Below are 23,519 nucleotides of genomic sequence, written 5' to 3'. Positions count from 1 at the left end.
CCGTGCCCCTCACGCGGTGTGGGCCGCTCGCACCTCCGCCCCGCAGCGCAGCCTCTGCCCTGCCGCTCTCGCCGCCGTGGGCGCCGGCGGCCTGGCCGAGGCCGGCTGCGTCCCCTCAGGCGACGCCCCGCGGGGGGCCCCGCTGGGCCCGGGGCTGCTCGGAGGGGTTCCCCCGCGCGTGTAGGCGGGTGTGCGTGTCGCGGGGGGGACACCCGGAGGGTGCGAGGGCTGCGCGCGGGACAGCCCGCCCGCCCGGCGCTCCCCTCAGGCCGCCGCGAGGGCGGGGGGAGAGGTGAGGGAGGGGGCGGGGCCAGCCTGCCGGCCCCGCCCCCGGCGCTGCTCTGCGCCGCGAGGTGGCGCTGGCGGGCGCGGCGGGCGGCGGCCGCTCTGCGCGGCGCTCGGCTGCTCCGGCGGCGGCGGCGGCGGGAGGAAGTGACGCCGAGCAGCGGAGCCCCGCGGCCTCCGGTGACATTTTCTCTGGCGTCGGGGGCGGGGGGGCGGCGGCGCGGCTGAGACCCGGCTCCTCCCCGGCTCCTCCCGGCCGCCCATGCCCCAGCTGCTGCCCCCCGGGGGGGAGGCCAGGAGGGGCCCTGCGTCGTCCAGGTGAGTGAGGCCGGGGCTCGCCCGCTGCGCGCTCCGGCGGGGCCGGGCCGCCTCACCGCAGCCGCGGGGGCGCGGGGCGGGCGGCGGAACCGTTGCCGTTAGCCCGGCTGCGCGCGGGCGGGAGGCGGCGGAGCGCCACGGAGGGGCGGGTGGGTGCCGGCCTACCCCCCCCCCCACCTTCCCGCTTCCCCCGGGGCCGGCGGTGGCGGGAGCGGGCGGCCCGGCGGTGCCCCGCAGCGGGCGGGCACGGCCCCCGCAGCGCCTGGGGGGGCCTGGTCCCACCGGGGCCGGGGAGGCGGCCCTGCCCGCGCCGGGCATCCTCCGCGCCGGCCGAGGGGTTTCAGGAAAACGTGGGTGCCCGTTGGGTGGCTTTCGGCGCTGACCGCCTCGGTGAGGGGTGACCTCCATCAGGGTGCCCGGGACGCAGGAGTCCAGCCTAGTTGCCGCTTTTTTTGTCCTAGCCTTGCCCGGAGTCAGCCGCTGAAAGCCTTGCCACAGCTCCTGGAAGCAACTTCTGGCCCCTTGGTGTTTCCTAGGACTTCTGTAACGTGTTGTGGGATCCTATTAGCTGTTCGGAGAAAAACCCTCTGAAAAACGAGGCGTGTAATTGCTCTAGTTTTACGCTTCTCTAGGTTTTTTGCCTCTTTGTTTACCTTGGATGATGTGGGAATATATATTTTATGTGGAAAAAAAGTTCAAGTTGTTCGATGCTTATCTAGCCTGGGTTCCCCTTGAGCTCCTAACATCTAATGGGTTGCAGATGTGGCTTCGAGCCACACAGCCATCCGAGGAGAATATAAAATTTAACTGTGCTACTTGTTCTTTTCAAAAAGGAAAAAGGCAGTCTGAGCAGACTTGTAAGATTTTAACTGTTTCCCCAATTCCGGTATTGTAACTTTATTTGCATTGAGGTTATTGGACAACTACTTAAAAGGCCACTTTTTGAAAGAATTGGTGGGGTTTTCTTAGGTTTACATTGTGTAGCTGCTGGGGAGACCTTCCACCTTTTGTTAAGTAGTATCTAATTGTATTTATGTCTTCATTTGTTAATAGTGGAACTAGGTTACTTGTATTAAAGTTCGCAGGTACTTTGTGAATCCGTAACTGCAATAACTTAGTTAAACAAGGTCTTGATTGTAACTAGGTACATACTTTAAACCGACATAAAGTACCTAACAGCATTTCAAAGGCTGAAAAAACTTGTGCGCGGAGGTGCTATGACACAAGTGTAAATCCTGTTTGGCTTTGGTTGTTTTTTCACTGGCAAGTAATGCTAGCTTTTAAAAATGAATGGGTAGTAGATCTTTGAACCCTTGAGCTTTGCTTTAAAAATGTAAAATTTCCCTTAATTCCCCTTCCCCCTGTCCCCAAATAGATTTTATTTAACTCTTCTCTGGTACTTGTCATGCACAAGCCCAAACAATAGTTTCGCTTACAGGCAAGTGATAGCCTATTTCCAGTTTCAAGCTAAAATTTTAATACAAACAATAACAGCTCTCCCCTCAGAACAGCAAACAAACATTACGTTTAGAATGTTTCTCTTAAAGTATCTTATGCTGCTTAAGTCTATTAAAAAACTTAATATTTGACCTTGAGGTGGAAACCAGGTATGGGGCTCTTTTGAGGTCTTCATCTTGTGGTTCTCCTGCCCTAGTTAACACCTGTAATTGCTGTTTCTGTGATATAAGAGCTGAAAGTCAGGCAGTCACAACAGTGCAGCTTCCCTTCTTGCCCTGGAGGAGGGAAACATTGCCCTTGCGGAGGGAATAGGTTTGTAACAAGCTCTAAAGAGAACAGGGAATTGCTTGTCATGTGTTTGCTAAACCCAAACAAGCTTCCCCTCCTCCATATACACATACCATACAAAAGCAGGGAGATGAAGTGCAGAGAACTCGGCTGCCCAACAGCAATCACTTTTAAGCATCATTTTCTGAGTATTTCTCACATCTAGTGATCTAGAGCGGTCTGGTGCTGGCAGAAGAAGCTCCTAAGGGGGTGGTTACATGGCTACTAAAAGCTAGTAAAATGCTGTTTTCTGTGGTTCTGGTATACCAGTAACACTGGTGTTTTGTCCAGGGGATTAGGAGGAGGGACAGTGGGGGTGATGGAAGGTAGTACGTGAGGTTGGGCAGCTGGTATTTATGCTCAAGTACGAGGATAACAGTTCTGACTCATTTTTAAACACTTGAATTTTTAATTATAATGTGTCGACTATTTCTGTTTGCTCTTCAGCCTAATTGCTAGTTGGCATCGTGAAGAGGTGCGATGAGAAGTTCCTGAGAAATCAGGAAGAGGAAAGGACTGTGGTCTTACACGTTCAAGCCTATGATGTCTATGGCAGTACAGCCTGGCCCTCTCTGCTTGCGCTCGATAAACACACGAAAGCTGCCTGCTTGGTAGAAATTAAAGTGCACAAACAAGCTGGGAAATGAGTGGATACATTAAACTGAGTACTGCGGAGGGAGGGGAAAAGGGAAGGAACCTGAAGCCAACCACAAGGCAGTTGAGAACGGTCGATACGGAGTGGTCACAACACACACAAACCAAGCACTGCTCTAACTGATAAAAGAGAGGTAGGAAGGATGTTTGTGTGTGTTTGACAAACGGGCAGATCCCGCTGGCAGCTGACAGTGTGGAGGAGGTGGGGATTAATGAGGTATGATAAGATTGGATGAACAAAGAATAAATATAGAGAATCATGAGGGGCTTTGAACACTAAGCGTGAGGGAGATAAGTTGGTGTAACTTGATCAGAGCAACAAGAAATAATTGCCTTGGTTGTCCTGACCCCCCATCTCCTTGCTGCGTATTTACCTTTAAAACTTCTTTGCCTTGTCTTGATTTTGTCCACTCTCTTCACTATCTCTTGTATATTATCACACATCAACTCCCTGCTCCACCAAGGATGTCTGTGCCATCTATGACCCACCTGTATATCAACATCTCACTTAAACATCTGTTAATGAGATGGGAGTTTCTACGTACCACACTGTGAAAGCCGCTGCAGACCAAGCATTTGCAACTGTCAGGTTACCCTCTGACCGAAATGTCACCGCTAGATATGTTAAAGCTTTGGAAACTTTTCAAATGAGTAAATTGTTTCGAGCAACCCGTATTTAATTTTCTGTAACACTTCAAAGTTAGTTTGTTGATGGTACTTTTTGACAGAATTGGGTCTATGGTCAATCTCAGCTTCTGTGTTTTTATCTGCAGTTGACTAAATGACTTAAAAAACTGTAAACGTTGACAGAAAGTGAGCAGCGCATTTAATAACACATTTACCAGATCAGAGTGAAAGATTTAAATACCATAGTTGCAAGTGTATAACTCGTGCCTCAGAACAAGCGCTCTGGAAAAGAAGTACCAAAACTTGAAAATCTTTGCTGGCTTGAACATTATCGGTAGCAACGGGGAACCAAAAATGAAGCAGCAGTTGGAGAGAGAGACAGATGTAGTGCTGGGAAAGAGCTCTGGGGTAAAGTTGTGTGGTACAGTGCGTGTTGCTGTGCAGTTACAGCTCCAAGATAACCTGAGGCTTACATGGTGAGGGAACAACTTTTATCTCAGTTTTCCAGTACATGAATTGAAGTTCAGCAGAGAACCAACACTTGTGCCTTTAACTTTAGCACTGTAATTCAGGAGCAGGTGAACTGTTACGAGTGCAGAATCTGTGGCAGCAAATATTGTTGCGGGGAACTTTGTATTATTTTCGTGGTGATTCATGTTGTCTTCCTGTCACATCTGTGTTCCAGGTTCTTAATGCATAATGCAGTTCTGAGTTTGCGACTTGAGGTCTAGAATGCAACGTCTACAAATGCGCAATTCTGAGCAAAAAGAAAACTGGATGAAAGAGACTGTAAATGCAAATGTGCATATAGTGTAAATATTAGCCTCTGCGGTTACCTTATCATAGCAGAGTACATCTCTGGGCTAGGCTGGAGGGACTGATACCTTGTCACTTATTCAGTGTTACTGCTAAGGGTTAGAATTTAAATTTGTGGTTGCCCGTTCCCACTTGTTAGTGTTCCCTCTTGACATGTCTGATCAGCATGAATAGAGCCTGTACTGTACAGCAATTTCTCCACGGATATGACTTACTTTCTGCAGTTTGGGCACACATTGATTACTCATTCAGGACTGAAAATGAGATGCGGCTCTGTCACTGAGGTGTTGCTGTTACACCATTGCAGATGCATTACTGAATGTACAGGGAGGTCAAGTAACACACCCGTGGTCAGATGGTGAGTCAGTTTTAGATTCAGAATGATCCAACCTAATATCCTTTTTTATTTAAGATGGTACTTAGGGTTTTATATCAATTTGACCACGCAGTCTGCCTCTTGAATGCTCAGAAGTTGATTTAAGTAACAGAATAGTGTACAGGCTTCAGCCGTATCATGCCTTGTGATATTTGGTCTCCAAGAAGACAGCTTAAAAGCTGTATAGGACCCAATCTGACAGCTTTTTAAACATAAGCAGAACAGGTAGTCACTTTTTAATTAAATGCAAGTATGCAAGACTCTTTCAAGATAGCATTTTTGTGTCAATATACTTGGATCATGGCTTTGACTTAATAGTGAGACTTCCGCAATGTCCTGCACAATGCTCTTCTGCTTTGATGCTTCAAAGTTTCCTGGAAATGAGCAGGAAGAGCCTGACCATGATTGGATAAGTGTTGTTCTTGCTACGTTTCTGCTGTAATGTCTTGTTTCACAGTGCTTGGTCATTAGCCTTTCAAGACTTATTTTAGAGAAGGCAGATTTCACTTTCATTTATCCATAATGGGTAGAGACCAAGTGACTCACAGTAGCAGAGGTGGGAATAACTAAGAGCCAGACTTTATAATACCAGTTGTCTGTATGATGATGCTGTTATTACCATTTCAATAATTTGTTTTTCATTGGGAATATTACATTTCCGTGATACCATTTTGAGGCTGGCGCTATATGCTCCAATAGTATTGTCAAACTTTTTGGAGTAAAAAGAAGCAACTTATAACGTGATAGCTAGGTAACGCTAAGACAGTACTGTTCTCTTGTACTGTGGCTTTCTCATCAGGTGGTAAACTCCTGATTCCTCACCTCACTCCCCCAGTTCTTGCTCTCTGGGAATGCCAACTCTTGCTGGAGAGACATTTCTACGTAATCTGGCAAAAGAGAAAAATGTTAGGGAAAAAGGTTGGTAAAGAGTAGGTCAGGAAGTTGTTTACTAATTCCATGTGCTTTATGGTTGGAAACACAATGTAAGATAAGGGTGTGTAGAGGCTGTCTCCTAATGAAATTGGATGAAATGCTGGTAGCCTGAGGCCTCATCACATTTAATAAGATGTCTTTTGGAAATGAATTTGTCACTGTGGGAAAGAATGGGCTTGTGGGTAGCAGTGCCCAAGAGCTGAATTACTGATAAATATAATTTGAGTTGCAATAGCTATGGTTCCTCCAGAGCTGGTGATACCTTTTGATCAGCACTATGCAGAATCTGTGAGGAGTTGTTAAAAAAAAAAAAATATTTCTGAGTATTGTTTTTAAAAAGCCTTCAAGGTAAAGGTTTATTTTCCATGGTTCTAGTTACTGATATCAATAAGTGATCTTAAAGGCAATTTTCAGGCTTTGGATCCGCTCACTGTAATAAAAAAAAAATCCAGAAGGTGTTGAGTACCATAAAACCAAGTTAGGGAAATGTAGTGAGTCTCTTGCCAGAGTTAGCTCATTATTGGGGGCTTATGAAGTTACAGACCTCACATCAATTTAAAGTTGGTTTAATAACAGACACTTGATTTCCCTTTTTTGTTTTACAAGATCAAACTGTTTTTTCTACTTTTTAACACCTGTAGTGGATTTCACTGTTTGTATGGAACTCATCAAGCTACAGCAATAAGACGACTGTGTTGAATGAACAGAATGGGGTTGAATTAATACTTCAGACTTGATGCTCTTTTTTATTCTAGCTCCCCTTTTGCTGGGGAAGCTGTATATGTTGTTTGTCTCCTGTTGCTAACCATTAGTTTTATTCTTAAGCAAGCTCTGGCAGCTGAGCCTCTTTTTCCTAAATCAAGAACAATAATGCAACAAATCATTTTGGGTTAAATGGTGCTTTTATTTAAGGGTAAGTAAGGTTTTTTGGGGTTTTTTTGTTGTTGTTTTTGTTTTCTCCTGTCAATATTGCATGGTACTGATGAAAACTACCTTTTAATTTTCTATTGCTCTTTTAATAGCTGGTAACTTGGCATTCTCTTACATGCTGTTATTTAATTTCTGTAGTCAAATATATGCAAAGTCTTCTGTACGTTGTGGGAAAGAAATGTCTGTTTCCTGGTCTGTCTCTTATCCTCTCGAAGTAGAGGTCAAATTTCTTCACCTCTGCCAGCTGGGAGTAAATACTGTAGGAAGTATCTGATAGTAAAACCTGTGGTAGAGTCATTATTCCTAATGCACATGTAACTGGCTTTTGACCCAGTCAGTTCTGTTTTTTGAAATACCCAAAGTAGCCTTTGTTCATTTGTAGAACCAACCTGTGTTTACTTCATACTATTTTTTCATCTGTTGTTTGTCAAAAGCTTATTCTAAATTAACCCTCTCCTGCACTGTCCTTTTTCTTTACCAGGCTTCGTTCTCCTCCTATAACAGACCGAGCCACAGTCCCTCTAATTCTGCCAGTGTCCACAGATGTTTGTCTATGCCTGCGGCATCCTACAAGAATTTAACTTTTTTGTTGCATTAGTTTCTTAGGAAAGCTCAACTAAGGAGGAGAGTGTCAGGATTTGTAAAGATACAGTCTCAAAGGTTAGCTATCTTGAGTTAACTGGGCTCTTGAGTATGGTTCAGAGGCACGGGTGAGCTTTCTTCGTGAGAAGGTAGCGGGTTGTTTCCAGTGAAGCTGTACCTGTTTCTTACTGAGTCCTAATTAGGTCATGACAGGCCAGTGTCATGAGTGCTTCCTTCATTAGGAGCACTTTGAACATGTAAAGACCGTGGTATCGATTGTTAGCAATCTGGTGGATGATGAACTCAGTTGGCACCTCTTTTTACTGGTCGAAAAACGATCAAGGGTTTGGTGTGAAGGACAGCCCAACAGCAGCTGGTATCTTACTGTTATGAAAATTTTCATGATTTGAATGCAAAGTGACTTTGCCTTTAGTGTATTGATACCATTTATTTTTCAGTTGCAATATTTAGATTTTATGCTACTAACTTAATAATTACAGCAACAAACAAATAATCTTAGTAACTGGTGGATGAGAAAATGACTGGACATCCAAGGTTTGGCTTACAGTTCCTTTGCAGCCTTCCTGTAGAATTTGGGCATGTTGCCCGATCTAGCTTTCTTCAGTTGGCCAGACCATAAAATGGGTATGTTACTGCCCTGTGGCAGGAAGATACTGGCTTAAGGCAAAGAGACAGCGCTGGTATTGAATTAAAGTATTTGAAGGTTTAAAATACCTGAGGATCGGTTTTGTTTATTTCCTGTCTACTAGCATGTGGCAAAGATATGTAAAAAGGACTGATCATAAAATACTTACAAACTGTAGAGTTGCTTAACATCACTTAACTGATCTTTGTTAAATGCCTGTCATAAATCCATACCAGTTTGAGCTTTTAGATAGCTGTAAGAGATGAGGAGATGCTGGCGAGTCGCTACGTGAGCTACAGAAGTACCCGCAAAACAGCCCAGGCAGTTGTAGCGTCGGTTAGGTAGGCAGCACTGTTAGTGGAAAGGAACGTTACACAGAACTTGACAAAACAGCTCTCTTATCTGCTGACAGTATCTGTCCTCCTGATGTCAAGGGTTGTGCAATTTTGGAGTGGTGGTTTGCAAGATCAGGAGAATCATCCAATGCGCTCCCTTGCTCCTGTTGCTGCTGTCTGTTGTGTAAGATGCTCCCCTTGCTCTCCTTCTGGACCCTGACTCTGACCTGGTTCAGCCAACTAGCCCTGCCATAAGGTGTGCAGCTTTCCTCTGGGAAGTTGAATTACAAAAGGACTTGATGGGTGCTAACTGTCCCAGCAGGTAGACAGTTCTACCTCTTTACAGTGGTGATGGACTTAAGGGCTCCTGGAACTGCAGCAGTGTCCCATGGCACTTGTTGCTGCTTCAAGATTTCCAAATAACAGCAATAACAACGTACATTTGTGCCTGTCCATGCTGGACCGGCTTTCATTTTTGCAGGAGGCAGGCACGAGCCCTTCGTGAATGAATACTGCAGTACTGATATGACTTTACTACTTTGAAGTTACACTGCAGTTGTCCTGATCTGCCAATTGGAGCTATTAGCAAATAATGCAATGTTTGATTACTTTCAGGAAATTTCAGATAGATGTTCTTAATAGAAAGAAAATCTGTGCTCTGAAAACCAGGATTAATTTGTTATTGTCATGCTCAAGCAATTTAAAATATGGCTTTTCTGTGAGCATTACTTTATTGACCGTGGTAGAACAACAGACCAACATTTCTTGAGAAGAGGAGGTCTGTTTATGTAGAATGGCACGAACCAGCGGAGGAAGCACGGAATACATTTCCTTTGAGTAACAGAAATGGATAGGTGAAGTGAGAAAATTTGTTAAACTCAAAATCTTAGAAAAAGATGGTATATCCATATGACTATCCTCAGTAGGCTGATCTTCTGCAAGCTAATATATGGCAGGGAGAAAAAGAAATGAAGCACAGCTATCCTAGCATTGATTTCTGCCACTAGTTTTGTTGAAAGAATAATGAAAAATCTAAGAGCGAGTTGCTTAAAATTTTAGGAACAGATAGTAATAAAAATATGCCCCCTCTAATTTTTAGAGTGGAGAGCATTGTAGACTTTAAATCGCTGCATACTTGAGAAAAATGGTTTCACTATGAGAAAGAAATGAGACTGTAGAAGAGTAAGTGCAGCCAACCCCGTGTGCCTTTATCTGTATGCTAATGAATTTATTTTTACGAGGGCTGTGATTTTTTTTTTTTTTTTTGTGGGATTCCAGTGCAGCTGGTGAATGTTTCTGGAAGCCTGTGTGCAGGCTTGTGAACTACCCTATAGCTGGTAGTTACCTCTCATTTGAAAGAGGCAGAATATGTGCATTAAGCATTACAATGCAAAAACCTGTATTTAAATATAAAGCCTTGCTTCTTTCTTAGGATGAAGAATATTGCTTTTCAAGGTTGCAAAGGATGCTCCGCAAACCTTTGTTTTAATACATATACTTGTAATTTTTATTCAGTCATGGATAATTTGTATATGCAGCCTGTTGAGCACTCAGTAGGAGCAGCCTATTTTTAACCTTCGTTTGTTTATGCAAAACCAGTTGAAACACAGCATTAGTTTAATCCGTTCTTCTTTTGTTTTGCACTGCAATTCTCTTACCAGGGTCCTATTCTTTAGGATTGCTACCAGGCCTGATTTATGAATCATCTGATAAAAAGCCAGCTCCACTCCCAGAAATGTGCCTTAGGTAGAATTGTATGCCAGTGAGTCAGCTTTAGGGCAGCATTTTCAAAGGAACACTATATAAATTACACAGTATCCGTGTGGGGGTGGCTTAGTGTTATGAAAAATCTGCTCTAGAGCATCGTGCACACACATCCACACAGAGCTGAGTCAACTGTCTTGAGTTAAATTGAGTGCTGGTCACACTTCTGCTGTTCTAAGTGCATGGGTATGTGTGACACTTAAGAAAATAAAAAAGAATGTATGGTATCTTGGGGAGGAGGTGAACAAGTCCAAAAGACAGTAGTTGGGAAGCGCAGAAAGCGTTGGTACTTCTACGCTTCTCTGGATGCAGATTAGTTTTTTCTGATAGAGATCTAATTATTTGGATTGATTAGTTTTTACTTGTACAGATTTGCCCAACAACAAAATGTCTGTGTTATTCCTACCAGAATGTCAGTGGTGAGTTTGCTGAATTAAGCGTGTTGGTTTTAATGGAAAGGAAGGTGATTCAAGTACGAGGGGAAAAAAAAAGCATGACCAACATGCAGGTACACCTACAACAGATTTTGGTGAAGCTTCGGGGGGGGCCAGAGCCATTAGCATTTCGCATCTTCAGAGTTATGTGGCTCTCTGTCAGAAGAGGACATAACTTTGGTCGTTGCCAAGAGTCTCTTCTGTATTATGAAGTGGACTTGTGCGTTACTGTCAACTCTTCAGTACCCAGGTCATGTGCTGCTTCTGCCCCTTCCCAACCCACCATCCTTAGACACACAGTCTGTCAAGTGTTTGATTCAGAGTTCTTGATGGGCTTGCCTGAGTGTTTAAATTTAAAAAAAGTCAACTGTTCTACATAATTTATTAGCCTCAGTTGTCTATATTTGTCATTACCTCTCTCACACCTCTGATTTATTCCATCTTTGCTCAGTTATGTTGGGTAAATGTGAGATAATGTAATCCACTGGTGATGGAAATAATTGTTTATGTCAGTATGAGCCCCTATAGTCTTTAGTTCTGTATAAATACAAAAACATACTCAGATTTAGATGAAAATACTGACTTCTGTGATGCTGGAGCTGTAGGGTAGTACATGCTCTGGAATGGTATCTGTAGTTAGCTGTGTATTCCAAACAAGTAACTCCTATGCAGCAGCACAGTTTAACTTTTCATTTACGTAGTCAGAAAAAGCTTGAAGTACGTACTTGATGTTATTTTCTGCAAAAATGTAGGTACAGTTTCTCATTTTTTTTTTTAATTACAGCTTGCGAATGAATGGCTAGTGGTGAGAAGAGGTAGGTTGTTCAAACTGTTTGGTTTCAGTGCTAAAATGGCATTAAAAGACAATGTTCTGCTAGATAATTTTTTTCATTGAAACGATCGCTAGAACTGGCAGAAGAAGGTGATATGGTCGTAAGCATGCCAAAGAAGTGGTCTGTTGGACTCTGAATAAGAGGAAATGTGTCAGTAATAAACTAAAGTGACTTTTAACAGTAAGCTGCTATGAAAAACTTTGTACTTCTGAAGTAAGAATCTGTCATATCCACAGCTGCTGAGAAAAAGAGCTGGTTTGCTTCATATAAGCTAGGCATTCTTTATCGTTAATCAGGTCAATAACACCTAAAATGGCAATGTACAATTAAGGTTAGGGTGTCGTGGTGTTTAAGTATTTCAGGTCTTATCATTTGTTTCGGTGAAACTCATTTCCTTCTGACATTGCAGGATATACAATTATAAAGAGCAGCATTCACTGAGAGCAAACCAAACAAAAATATTATGAAGGATGTGTGAGTGGCCAGTTATTGATTGATAAGGGGTATGCACGCCATCCTCGATACAACTCTTTCTGCAGTAGTATATATTACTTAATAGCATATATTCCATGATAGTTGTTCTTTAGGAAGCTACTAACACCTGTGTTTTAATTAAATTTTTTGCTTTTTAATAACTTTTATCTGCAAAAATCTCTTCTCAGAGCAAAGAGTGCTGTGAAAGCAACACTCAGTACCCTCTCCTGTGTCTAGTTGGAACCTGTGAGTTCAAGGTGTGATAAGACCAAACAGCAGGTAGTTTTTTATCAGGTTTAGTTTTTTTTCTAAAGGGATGATTTGTTGCTTACCCCTCCCTTATCTTCCTGCCAGCCCTGGCTGAAAATTTCACTTGTTCTCTGGTTTTGTTTTCTGCTGACTTAGTGAAGTGAGTCTACGCAAGAAAGGATCAGCCAGTTCTGGTGCAAAGGAACGAATATGACTGCGCAGTCACGATTAGGTGGTAAAAGAGTAGCGGGTAAAACTCATCCCTGTTAGTGGCAGCGAGCTGTTAGACTGGCTGGGCTGTCTCTGCTAATTTGACCTTCAGGATCCTTCTGGATTTCTTCACTAAAGTGCAGGTTTCATAGTGTACAAATTGTGTGCCTTTACAAATGAGTCCATGATTTGAAAATATTTCCCAGCTAAAGGTACACTTAGATATTGAATGGCTTCTGCATTCTCGTGTGTTCTTTGTGTGGCTGGAAAATAAAATAATTTTATGTTGGAAAAATCTAGCACAGAAGTTTTTACAGAATTGCCTTTTAACATCATCAGTGCGGTATCTGTGCATCAGAAAAGAGAATGACATTTCTGAGCAATGTCTAATTAAGTATCCATCTGTGTCGTAAGCATCACAACTTATTCTTCAGTGCTATGTTGTTCTCATTTAAGTAAGAAACTGGTCTTTTGTGTAGCATCCTATTGAGATTAGCTTTTCTAGCACTGCTATTAGAAAAGTGAGTGGCAAGAAAGGACTGGGAGTTTTTCACTATAGTCCCTTCCTCTGTCTGATCTATACATTCCTCAAGTAGAACTAAATCAGTACATTTTTTCTTTCTTTGAGACAGGCTTTCCTTGGCATAGATATTTCCCCCTGAACTGTCTGTATTCTTCCCTGCAGCAAAGTCTGAGTCACGACAGACTTTTTTTTCCACCGAGGTAAATACCAAGTTCTTTTTTACATGTGTACTAATACTAGAATTGTTGACTTCTTAAATAGCCAGTTCAAGGGACCTGGAGAGTACAAACCTCATCAGAGCAAGTATCTTGTCCACATACAGAAACACACATAAATGTTGACCAGATATACTCTTGTGAAGTTACCAGTCCCTGTGCTGCCTTATTACTGAAAATATAAATCTCTGATCCCTGAGTGAGGGATCAAACCAGCATGGTTTGAGTAGTTAAAGAAAGATCCTACTTAGTAATAAAAAATCTTCTGAAGTCATTGAATAGACTGTTAGCAAGGTGGTACCATGTAGATGAAACATAATTTTTTCTGGTTGATAGGCCAGAGAGATGGAAAGGCAAGTACCGGTGTTCTTGTAGTCCCTTTGGGAGCTGTGAGGTAGATGGTGTTCCCAAGTAGGACGTTGGTGGAAAAAAAGAGTCTCTAGTTCACTTTGGCTGCCCTTTAGTTTTGTGTCGAGCTCTGTTCTTTCTGCTCCCCAGGCTAAAAGGATGAATAGTGCAGAAGCTGTTCTGCAGTTATTAATATGAATATTTAAACACATTTCTTTTGGCCAGGCTCATATTATTCTTGTATGTGGTTGAGCAATCAAATTTTTCCTTGCATCTACATTTCAAAACCCTTAGAAAATATATTTTTCATTTCAAAGTGCATAGCCAGAGCAAAGCTGGGAGTTGCACTAGCAGGTGCAATACATATCCCACTTTGTATAGCTCTCAGCCAGTCATTTAATCATCAAATCTGTGTTTTACTTACGTGTACAATAGGAGAATTATTTGATAATGTAGATTTGCAGATGAAATATGTAGAAATACTGATTTTATTACAGTATTGGGACACATTTATGTCTCGGAATATGTGTATTCATCATTTGGGTTTGTTGATGCTGTCCTGTGGCCTTGGAAATAAATTGGTTCTTACGTGATATTGATTGCTTACATTAAATTACCATCTCCAGAAATTCTTCTTTTAAGTGGCTTTCAAGGGAGTATTGCAAGTATTGGCAAATATTTTTCTTATATATGTGTTCCTGTATTTTTTCATATGTATTTTATTCTTTTTTTTGGAAGTAAAATGCTAGTTTTGCTTTTTGGTTTTTGTTTTTCTGTCATGTTTAGCAGACCTAGAATTGTCATCCCCATCTTTCTTGTGTTGTCTGATATTAACTAAGCTTGCTTTCCTTAACTGGTGTTTCTCTCCCATAAATATTTTCATAATTCCCTTGCACCATCCAGCATATCGTTCATTAGCCTGAAGGAAGCATGAACTCTATTTTAATATTCTTTAAAAATGAAGTTTCAAAGTGGGTTAGGGCAGACAGGACAACATTGAGCTTTTCACAGCACTTTTTAGAAGCCGGGAAGTAGCCTTATTGCGTGCTGCAGATGGAGGGGGGAAGCAGCGTACAATTACCTACGTACAGTTACAGGCAGCTTGGGATGGATCAGGAATCTGAAGAACGATTGTCAGAGTATAGAAAAATCTCTCTGAACCATCCATGCTTTCTCAGGCTGCTCAAGTACTAATTGCCCTTGTCTGCAGAAATGCATGTTTAAAAACCAGTAGATTAAATCTTAACACTGCTTTTTCTTGTCTATACTTTTTTTGAAGTGCCATAAATTTATAATTTACTATACTTCTAAACCCATAAACAATTTGTTCCATACCATTCATCTGTAAGCGAATGTGGTAATTCAAAGATCTTTATTCTATGTTGAAATCCAAGTGAAAATTTAGGTGGATGGCAGAGTGTGACTAATGAAGATAATATGGTAAAGATTGACCTCTAAAAGAAAATTTCCCTGAAGGTGCTTCAGGTACTTTTGGGTTGATAACATGGAAGTTATCAATCAGATAAATAGCTTGGGTTTTTGTGCTTGCACTGAAGCAATGCCATTTATTAAATTATAACTTGAAGTAAAATGTAGGATACTGGTGTGGGTGGATGCTGTTTCTTGCTTGCAGTCCATACTATTTGATGCTGTCTTCCTGGCAGATTTGAGAGAAACTAGGTCAACCGGTAGGTTCTCATACAACCAGGACTTGTATGGGAGTCACTCAAGGAGCACTTGAATGGTGTATTAGATATGTTAGATACTCCTAAAAAGTCTTTACACAACTCACCAGCGTGGTGGTTCTCTGCTGAGAAATCTGTGTTACACATAGCTCATGGCTCTAAAGACCTTGCTTGTAGATGTCATAAACCCCATGTCCTTGACAATTTAGTATCACTTCATGGTGCTTCTTGTAAATGCATCTTTGTGACGTGAGATCTACTGGCAGAGCGGTTCCGCTGGAAAAAGGTGTTTGTAGTCTTGCTCTGTAATGTTCAGAGGCTGTTTGGCATCAGCTCAAAGTGAATGGATTTCTCCTATGTCATGTTAGTACTGTAAGTTTGCAAATTACCATAAAAACAGTGTAATTTTATACAGTTGAGGTCCTGTTCAACTGAAAGTAGATTTCTCATAGATGTGGAAACTGACCTATATTCTGGTCTGTCCAGGTAGATGACTACCAAGTCTGGGAATTTTCACGCTGGCATTGTTCATAAGGGCTAAAATTCTCCATTAAAATATGTTCAAAGTTCTAGGTAAAGAAGTTTAGCATGTGTTGCTTATAATATATTGATTTAAATTCTATAAAGTAAGAGTTGAGAAATATTTTTATTATTTTCTGATCTGTTTTGATTATTCTAGTGAGGTGAACCACATTTAATGTGATTCCAGTACCATCTTTCATGAGTGTGTTAAAGGAAGAATAGTTTGGTGTAACAGGATGAGTTCACTAGGAAAAAGTAAATTAAGAAAACCAATGTGATACTGAACCATACTGTCTGTAAATTGAAAGCAATGAGTTGATTAGGTAATACTGTGAAGAGCAGGATTGAGTGAGTTATTTGGGTAAATTATTCTTACTGTTCTGTTCTTGTGCAGGCTGCTGTATTGCTGAAGTCCATATCCAGTTCACCCAGTCTTCCAGACTGCGTGCTCCATGCTTTGAGACCAGGAGGACCTTGGTGTTCTGAAATGAAGATGGAGGCAGTGGGAAAAGCAGAAGAACTTGTTGATTCGGAAGTTCCACCAAAGACTCCTGAAAAGCAAGAGACTGCTCCTGATGAAGACGGACCTATAGAACTGGAGACACAAACTCAGAAAGACAACGTGCCCACTGCAGCAGACTCTGCGGTGCTCTCTTCAATGCCTTGCTTACTGATGGAACTGAGGCGAGACTCCTCCGAGTCTCAGCTAGCATCTACAGAGAGCGATAAGCCAACGGGTGGTCGAGTTTACGAGAGTGACTCTTCTAATCATTGCATGCTTTCCCCTTCTTCCAGTGGGCATTTGGCTGACTCAGATACATTGTCTTCCACAGAAGAGAATGAGCCCTGTCAAGCTGAAGCTGCTGTAGAGGGAGACCCTTCTGCGGTGTCTGGGGCTGCAGTTGGGAGGAAATCCAGGCGATCCAGGTCCGAAAGTGAAACTTCAACAATGGCTGCCAAGAAAAACCGACAGTCTAGTGATAAGCAGAATGGTCGAGTTACCAAGGTAAAAGGTCATCGAAGCCAAAAGCACAAAGAAAGAATCCGGCTCTTAAGACAGAAACGGGAGGCAGCTGCTCGCAAGAAGTACAACCTGCTGCAGGACAGCAGTACCAGTGATAGTGACCTGACGTGTGACTCGAGCACGAGTTCATCAGATGATGACGAAGAGGTTTCAGGGAGCAGCAAGACAATCACTGCAGAGATACCAGGTAGAGGATGTTTTTTAAACTGAACTGTAACGCATCTGACATCGTTTCTCAGCTGTCATGCTAAATTAGATGAGTGACACTTGAGAAAAACCAGGAGAACTGCAGCTCTGTGTAAATTTGAAGACTGCAGTATATTAACAAGACATGGGCAAATTTTAAAATCTGTTCTGAGGTTTCGGTGCACTTTTGCACACCAACAAAACATAGAAATGGTAAATTGGAGGAAGGACTATTTTTGATTTCTGGAATTTTCAGATCTTTTCCTTTGTAAGCCTATATGAACTCCTATCAGTGCTGTCAAATCCCATTAGATGGTGATAATCTAATAAATACATTCTTAAGATAAGTGGCCAGCTTTGCTTTAATATATTAAGACCACAGCTTGGCAGCTGTGTTAGAAATAACATGGCATACCTCTTGCCCGTGTTACAGTAAGGCCCTGTTCACTATTGCACTTACGCTGTGCTTTAAGCTCTATGTTTCAGTGCATGACAAACCTACTTAGCCTTATTGTAAATTCTTCCAGACTGCAGCTGGTCACCTATTTTAGGACATAAATATGAATTTGTTTACGCAGGTGCCCAAGCTTATATTCACACCTAAATTTTCACCATTTTAGACAAAGCTATTACCATTTTCCTATGTCATAAGGATCTATAATTTCTATACTTTTAATTTTCTGACACATCTGTGTTAAGATTGGAGGCAGCAAATTATAGGGGTCTTCTCATGATTTTATTAGTGAAAGAAAGATGAATTCTTGAAGTTTTTTGTCTGCTGAGTCTTTGTTCTTTTATTAGCCCAAGTGCCATGGACAGGATTTTGTGTGAATTATTCTTGCAGCATATTATACCATAGAACCGTCATCATATGGCAATCTTCATATGGCAATTAAAATAAAATCACATCAAAATAAACTTTTTGGCTTGCCAATTTTTACTGGGTTACATGCCTTTTTGCCTCTTGTGCTAGAAGGGTTTTTTTTTTGAGCTAAATATCAGCTTACATAGGGCAAGAACATTTAAAGGAAAACTGCAATAATTAGTCTTAAGTTGCTGAACTAATGTTTGCTAGATGAATTATTTAAAATATTTGCAGCAAATTTTACAAATAACTGTGTTTTAACTGGCTTGATTATGGTGAATGATTCTGTCACCATGAGAACTGGCATTTTTCCCACATATTGCTAGGAAGCAGGTTGCACAAAGGAAGTTAATGTTTATTATTAGAAAGTCTGGGAAAGGCATAGTCCTCCTATAATTAATTGAGTAGTAAACTTTTAATAGGAATTCTAAAATAATTTTTACCAATTTAGTAGTTATTCAAACTTCTAGCTTTCATAGTTTTGTGCCTTTTTATTTACTATATTTACACTTTGGGCAATTAAAGCCTGATTTAGAGCCCGTCGAAGAAGACTCTTTTATTGAGTTTTGGGACAGGTTCCTCCCCACCCCTATAAAAACCCCAAATGCACACACAATAAATCCCCCAGGGTATATTCTTTTTTGAGTCATAAAAGTACCTTGCGACCCAGAAAGGCACCACATGGTGCTGCCTAGGTTTCTGATTTCCATTGCGGAGACCTGAAACCACTCCAGGGTACTTTTTCTGTGTCATTAGGCTCTTCTGTATTTGAGCTCTCAGTCTTAACCATGAGATGCTTGCAGTGAAAAGGTCCCATTGCAGTGCACGAAAGAGCTTGATGATATAGTGAGGATTACACAAAGGCCCAGTTTTACCTGTAGTGCAAAATGTGGGAGTGCAAAAAACATCCCGAGGACCAGTGGCCTTTATTTTTGTTTCATAGCCTGTATCATCTGCTTGATACTAAATTGCATTTAAAACATTAAAACTTTTGAGCTGTCCTTTTGGAATTAGGTGCAATGCATACCTGTCACATTGCGGTTTTCCTTTAAATAGAAAGGACTTTGGTTTGTGGGAAAGAGTCTCCAAGTACAAGAGAAAAGTATTCCCTGTAGAGATAAGGGCATCTGTGCTACTTGCGGGTTAATGAAACGTTGTGGTCTTAAGAGATGCAGTGGAGCTCTGAGTCTGAGCAGGACTCCCAGCTCTCCATCGCAGTGGTAGGTTCACATGCCATCTGCGATCCCTCTTGGAACTGGCAAAATGATGAACTTAAATTATTTTTTTGACTAGAAAGCCATTTTAGTGCACTTAGCATTACACTGTGAATATCCTCAAAATTTAGGGAACGAACACGTAGTTAGAAAATAATACAGGGTATCAAAAAGCATTACTGGAAATTCAGGCCATGAGTGTCCTCTGCAAACAGTTAAAAGCTGAGAGAAAACTTCAGGTTTAACTTGATACTTGAACTTGAGTGTCAAGAAACTACAATGCACCTGTCAGAAGGACATAAGCATGAAAAAACTTTTGCCTTTCCTTTTGAAAAAGTCTGTACACATTGATGGAGAAAAGTTTTACAGGTAGTCTCTCTTCCCCTTAGTCTTACTGTACTTGGACACTTCAGCTATAATGTTGGTTACTGTCTACACAGAGCTTATTAATGGGACTGATTTTCAATGTCTGTTGTCTGAAAAATAGCTTTGCCAACAGAGATGCTCTAAAATTTTTAGTGACAGTTAATGTAATGTGGCCTTCACGTACAAAGGTTGTATGTACTCTGGCTCTTAACCTTCTATCAACGCACATAGCATTACAGAAGACAATTTGCTTGTGTGCAGTCTGAAAATTTAAGTGCCCCATTTGAGAATACAGTAGTAGTCTTCTATGTCATGTTACTAAACCTCTTCCATTTTAATAGTGTAGTTATTTTTTTTTCAAACCATCCGTGTGACTGGTTCTGAAATATGTTTGGCTAAATTAGTAAGGTAAGGAAAATGTTCAGTGAAATACATAATAATGCTGTGAACATCTGTAGTGTTATTAGCTTCATTTTGTGTGTGCACCCAAGTTGTGAACTGAGCAGTTGTGCAATAGAGAGTCAGTTCTCTCCACTGAACTCCAACGTAATGTGGATTAAAGTACTGGCAGGCTTGTTTTTCTTCTCAACAAAGATTGAAGAGTAAAGAGTTGAGGTCTGACTGGTGATACGTCAATACAAATATTGTGAGCTCAGTAGGAGCTAAGCGCAATAGGATATGTTATTCTGAATATATTGTGTTAATTTATACCTGAAAATGCAGGTTCAATCTAAACTTCATACTGAGAATCTTTTTCACTGACCTGAGCAGTCATAATCTTGGGCTCTTTAATTCAGGGAATGCCGTCATTTTTGAATTATTGCAGATGAGGAACAATTTCTTATCTTTTAATGATTGAGCCTCTCTGTTGGCATTTAGGATTTTACCATTCTTAAACACCAGATAGCATTCACAGCATAAGAGGATGATCTTTGTGTCCTGAAATTAGGTTCTCCTAGACCTGCTGCTGTTGAAAGTTTTTCCTTTAAATGATTTCAAATTTCACCATGCAAATTAACTCTGAATGAAATTGGCATGAGAGCAAGTCTGGGAATTGATATTTATTTCTGTGTAAATACTTTTCTTTGGAAGAAGGAAGGGGGTTTTAAAAATCCAAATATACAAAAAAATTGGCATTTCACCACTGTTGTGCTTTCTACAACTCGGAAAAATCTGAATTGAAATAGCGTTAGGCTTTCAAAAAAATCTGTTAAAAAGTTTGAGTATTGATGTTAAAAAAGGTGTTGCAGCTCACATTTTAAAAAAGAAAAGGGGTTTTAGTATGTAGAAGTCCAAAGAGAGGAGAACAATGTGTGTGAGGGACTCTCAGCCAGGTTACTTTCTCCTAAGAGTTGTGCATAGACCTTGGATGAAGCATTTTGCAAGGGATGGATTTGGTTGAAGTAACGCAGGATGACAATTATATAAGAACAGAGGGGGGAAAAAAATATGTTAAGAGTGGTTTGCAGTAAAATACTCATTTGGAAATGTCAGGTAGCATAATGACACAGAAGAATCCACCATTGCTAATTAGAATAAATTGTCACATTGTCAGATTTCCTAAATTAAATAACTTTGGATTTGGTCATTATTTGGATAGTACTTAATAGATCCCACAGAGAGGCAGTATTAGGGAATTTCGTAGGTACTTTTCTGCATGAGGTATTGTCTTGAAAATAAGATACAAATCTTGGATTCTGACCCCTTTGTGATTGCAAATTTCTTTGCCTTTTAACTTGGTCTAACTTCAAAACTATAGAGCTGTAAGTTTACAGATAGCGAAGGGACCAATTGGATAGCTAGCTTTTTAATGTAATAAAAATGCATTTTTAGGCTTGATTAAATTTCTTTAATGCTGAAGGCTACCAGTAAACAAAAGATTGAGTAAGTCTTGTTGTAAGAACTGCAAGGGAAGCATTTGAAGCATTGATTTGCTGCTACTGTAAATTGTAGATATACTATGAATGATGCCTTTTAAAAATAATATTGCAGCATAATATATATTTCAATGCATAGTCTCTTCAGTTTACAAAACAGTTTTGTCAACTTTGACCATGCTAGTTCATTCTTAACTTTAAAAGCCTAACTAGATTACGTCTCACATATCGCCATCAACAGTTTTTATTTAAATTGCAATTAAAACTTACTCAATGTTACTTAAAGCTGTCTGATCATAAGCCTATGGAAATCAGAAAGACTGCCATTTAATTATTTGATCTTGGGATAAGATCCCTGACTAAAGACGAATGAACAGAATCATATTGGATGTTCAACACTAGGAGTATATGAACAGAAGGAATATTTTTTTCAGGGAGAAAAAAGACATTGAATATACAAAAGGAACCACGTTTTAGGAAAAAGGTACCATTTTACTTAATTACTTTTAGTTAAAATGCAGTTGGAGGGATGTAAATTAGTTGCTGTAAAGTGATTTCTTTTTGAGCAGAGGATCTGAATGCTGAATTTCCAGCCTGTCTGATAGATAAAGAGACGGGAGAGGGGACTTAAAAAACAGTAGTTCTAATAGAAGGTTTTTGGCCCCCGGTGGGTAGCATTGCTACTGCTCGGAAATAAGAGAATAATCCTAGGCTTTGTTTAGCTGTTACTGAAGGACTTACGTATACCTCATTTAAATAGCTCCTAAAAAGAATGTATTGTTTAAGTAATACTGTAATTTCATGTACTCAGTGAAATCCCAATAAAGATTTAGTGCCTTATGTTTTTATTAGTAAATATTTGCTTAGGTTGTGGAATGATTTCTCTTATTCTTAGGATATTTTCTATTATTCTTAAGCTAGAGAATCCCCCAAGTTTCACCTTTAGATATTATATTGTCAGGTTCTGTAGCTGCTTTGTGTAGTTTAATGTGATGCTTGTCTTGTTTTGGAATTACCTTAGGTAATGTTTGTGTGTTCGGAGGGCATGTGCATATTGTTTATTATTCCTCAAACATATACAGAGCCTCGTTTTCTTGGGGTTTTATTGCTTCCTAGAGGATTCCTGAGTGAACACTAAACTTAAAAATATAGATACCACTGCCTTTCTTACTGATGTGTAGAGTAAGATAATGAGGATGGCCTCCTCTTCTTGCTGCTAAAGTTCTTCGTGATAATCCCAAAGCCAGTCATGTTAACCATCTTTTTGATGGATAGAAGGAAGGAGAACAATTTCCTTCCAACTATGCCCTGTCTGTTTTCTGCCTTGGCTAGAAGTAACGCTAGAAATGCCACACAGCCGCTGGCTCGTGCCATGAAGGGCATGCTTCTAGTTGGTGTGAGGTTGCTCACTCCTACATGTCGTGTGGATTACCCCCGCGATGCAGCTGTGTCCATCAGACCTAACAGAGGGTGCTTTCACCTCATGTATTAGCATAGCATTCACATATGTTTCCATGTTTATGTGTTTGTGTTGTGTGTTCTCTTCATTGGTGTTTAGTGTGTTTTCCAAAATCAGACCAAGAGCTTTGGGCTTGGCTACTTTAGATGCTGCAATCACTATATCAGCCTTTATCTCTGTTATCTTGTGTACAATTTTGTCTGTGTTTAACAGTCCGTTATAAAAGGGTTCAAGTACGTAAGTAAAATACGCATAATTATTCAGGTTTATCAGTTAAACAGTAATATTTTGGATCACAGCTTAACAGAACTAGACATGTTATTGTATAATGTTTTTGACACCTTCAGTTGAATTCAAAACAGAAATTAAAAGGGAATTGGACTAATTTGGTTTATTTAAAAAAAAGACCTTTGTGACAGAATTGTCTGAGAATTCTAGAATAAAAATGATTTTGAAGCCAAAATTTCTATTATAACCTCAGTGAGTGTAAAATGTTATTTTTTTTGACGGTAATACTGTTGGTTAATATTTGCTAATTCCTCCCCCATTGTCATATCCAAGGGACACGATTAGAAAAGTTTGTTTTCCTGAGTTAACATGCCTTAATAAACAATACTATGTTCTTACTTAATGATGTCTTATCAAATGGCCTCAATGTCTTTAAAGCTGGCTTCAGTCGTGCTGGGGGATCTGGAGGAGCGACCAGGGAAATTCCAGGATTGCTTGACAGGGGCACCGTGTGGGATAGGAACTGCATAGGCAATGTCCTGGAAGAGGCCATGAACTGCTTTGCCGAGATGCAGAGGCAGACAGAGGAGAAATTTCGCATGTGGATAGAAAAGCTAACCCGTCTTGACACGGATGAAGAAAGCAAGCAACAACTGGAGCCCAGGGAACCTAAAATTCAACTAGTTGGCCAAAGAATCCCCCCTACCACACAGTCAGGGGCTTTCATACAGATGCCTGATAGCCAAGTACATCCAC

At 40.8% G+C, this 23,519-nt stretch overlaps 1 protein-coding gene across 2 annotated transcripts in view; it reads left to right on the top strand.

Moving 5' to 3' along the window:
• Positions 1–537: 537 nt before the first annotated feature.
• ARK2N (arkadia (RNF111) N-terminal like PKA signaling regulator 2N) overlaps positions 538–23,519 on the top strand; it is a 47,779-nt gene continuing 24,797 nt past the window's right edge. Inside the window, exons 1-2 of one of the 2 annotated variants that reach the window (XM_059833744.1) lie at positions 538–603; positions 15,939–16,755. In XM_059833744.1, the coding sequence (XP_059689727.1) occupies positions 16,032–16,755 (724 nt within the window). In that variant the 5' untranslated portion in view covers positions 538–603; positions 15,939–16,031. Of the gene's footprint in view, positions 604–15,938; positions 16,756–23,519 lie in introns of those variants that run through there. The other variant, XM_009811699.2, reaches the window with a different exon arrangement.

The sequence above is a fragment of the Gavia stellata genome, chromosome Z, assembly GCF_030936135.1.
Source record: "Gavia stellata isolate bGavSte3 chromosome Z, bGavSte3.hap2, whole genome shotgun sequence".
Lineage (NCBI taxonomy): Eukaryota > Metazoa > Chordata > Aves > Gaviiformes > Gaviidae > Gavia > Gavia stellata.
Note: the sequence above shows the minus strand (reverse complement) of the source record. Positions and strands in the feature narration are given on the sequence as shown.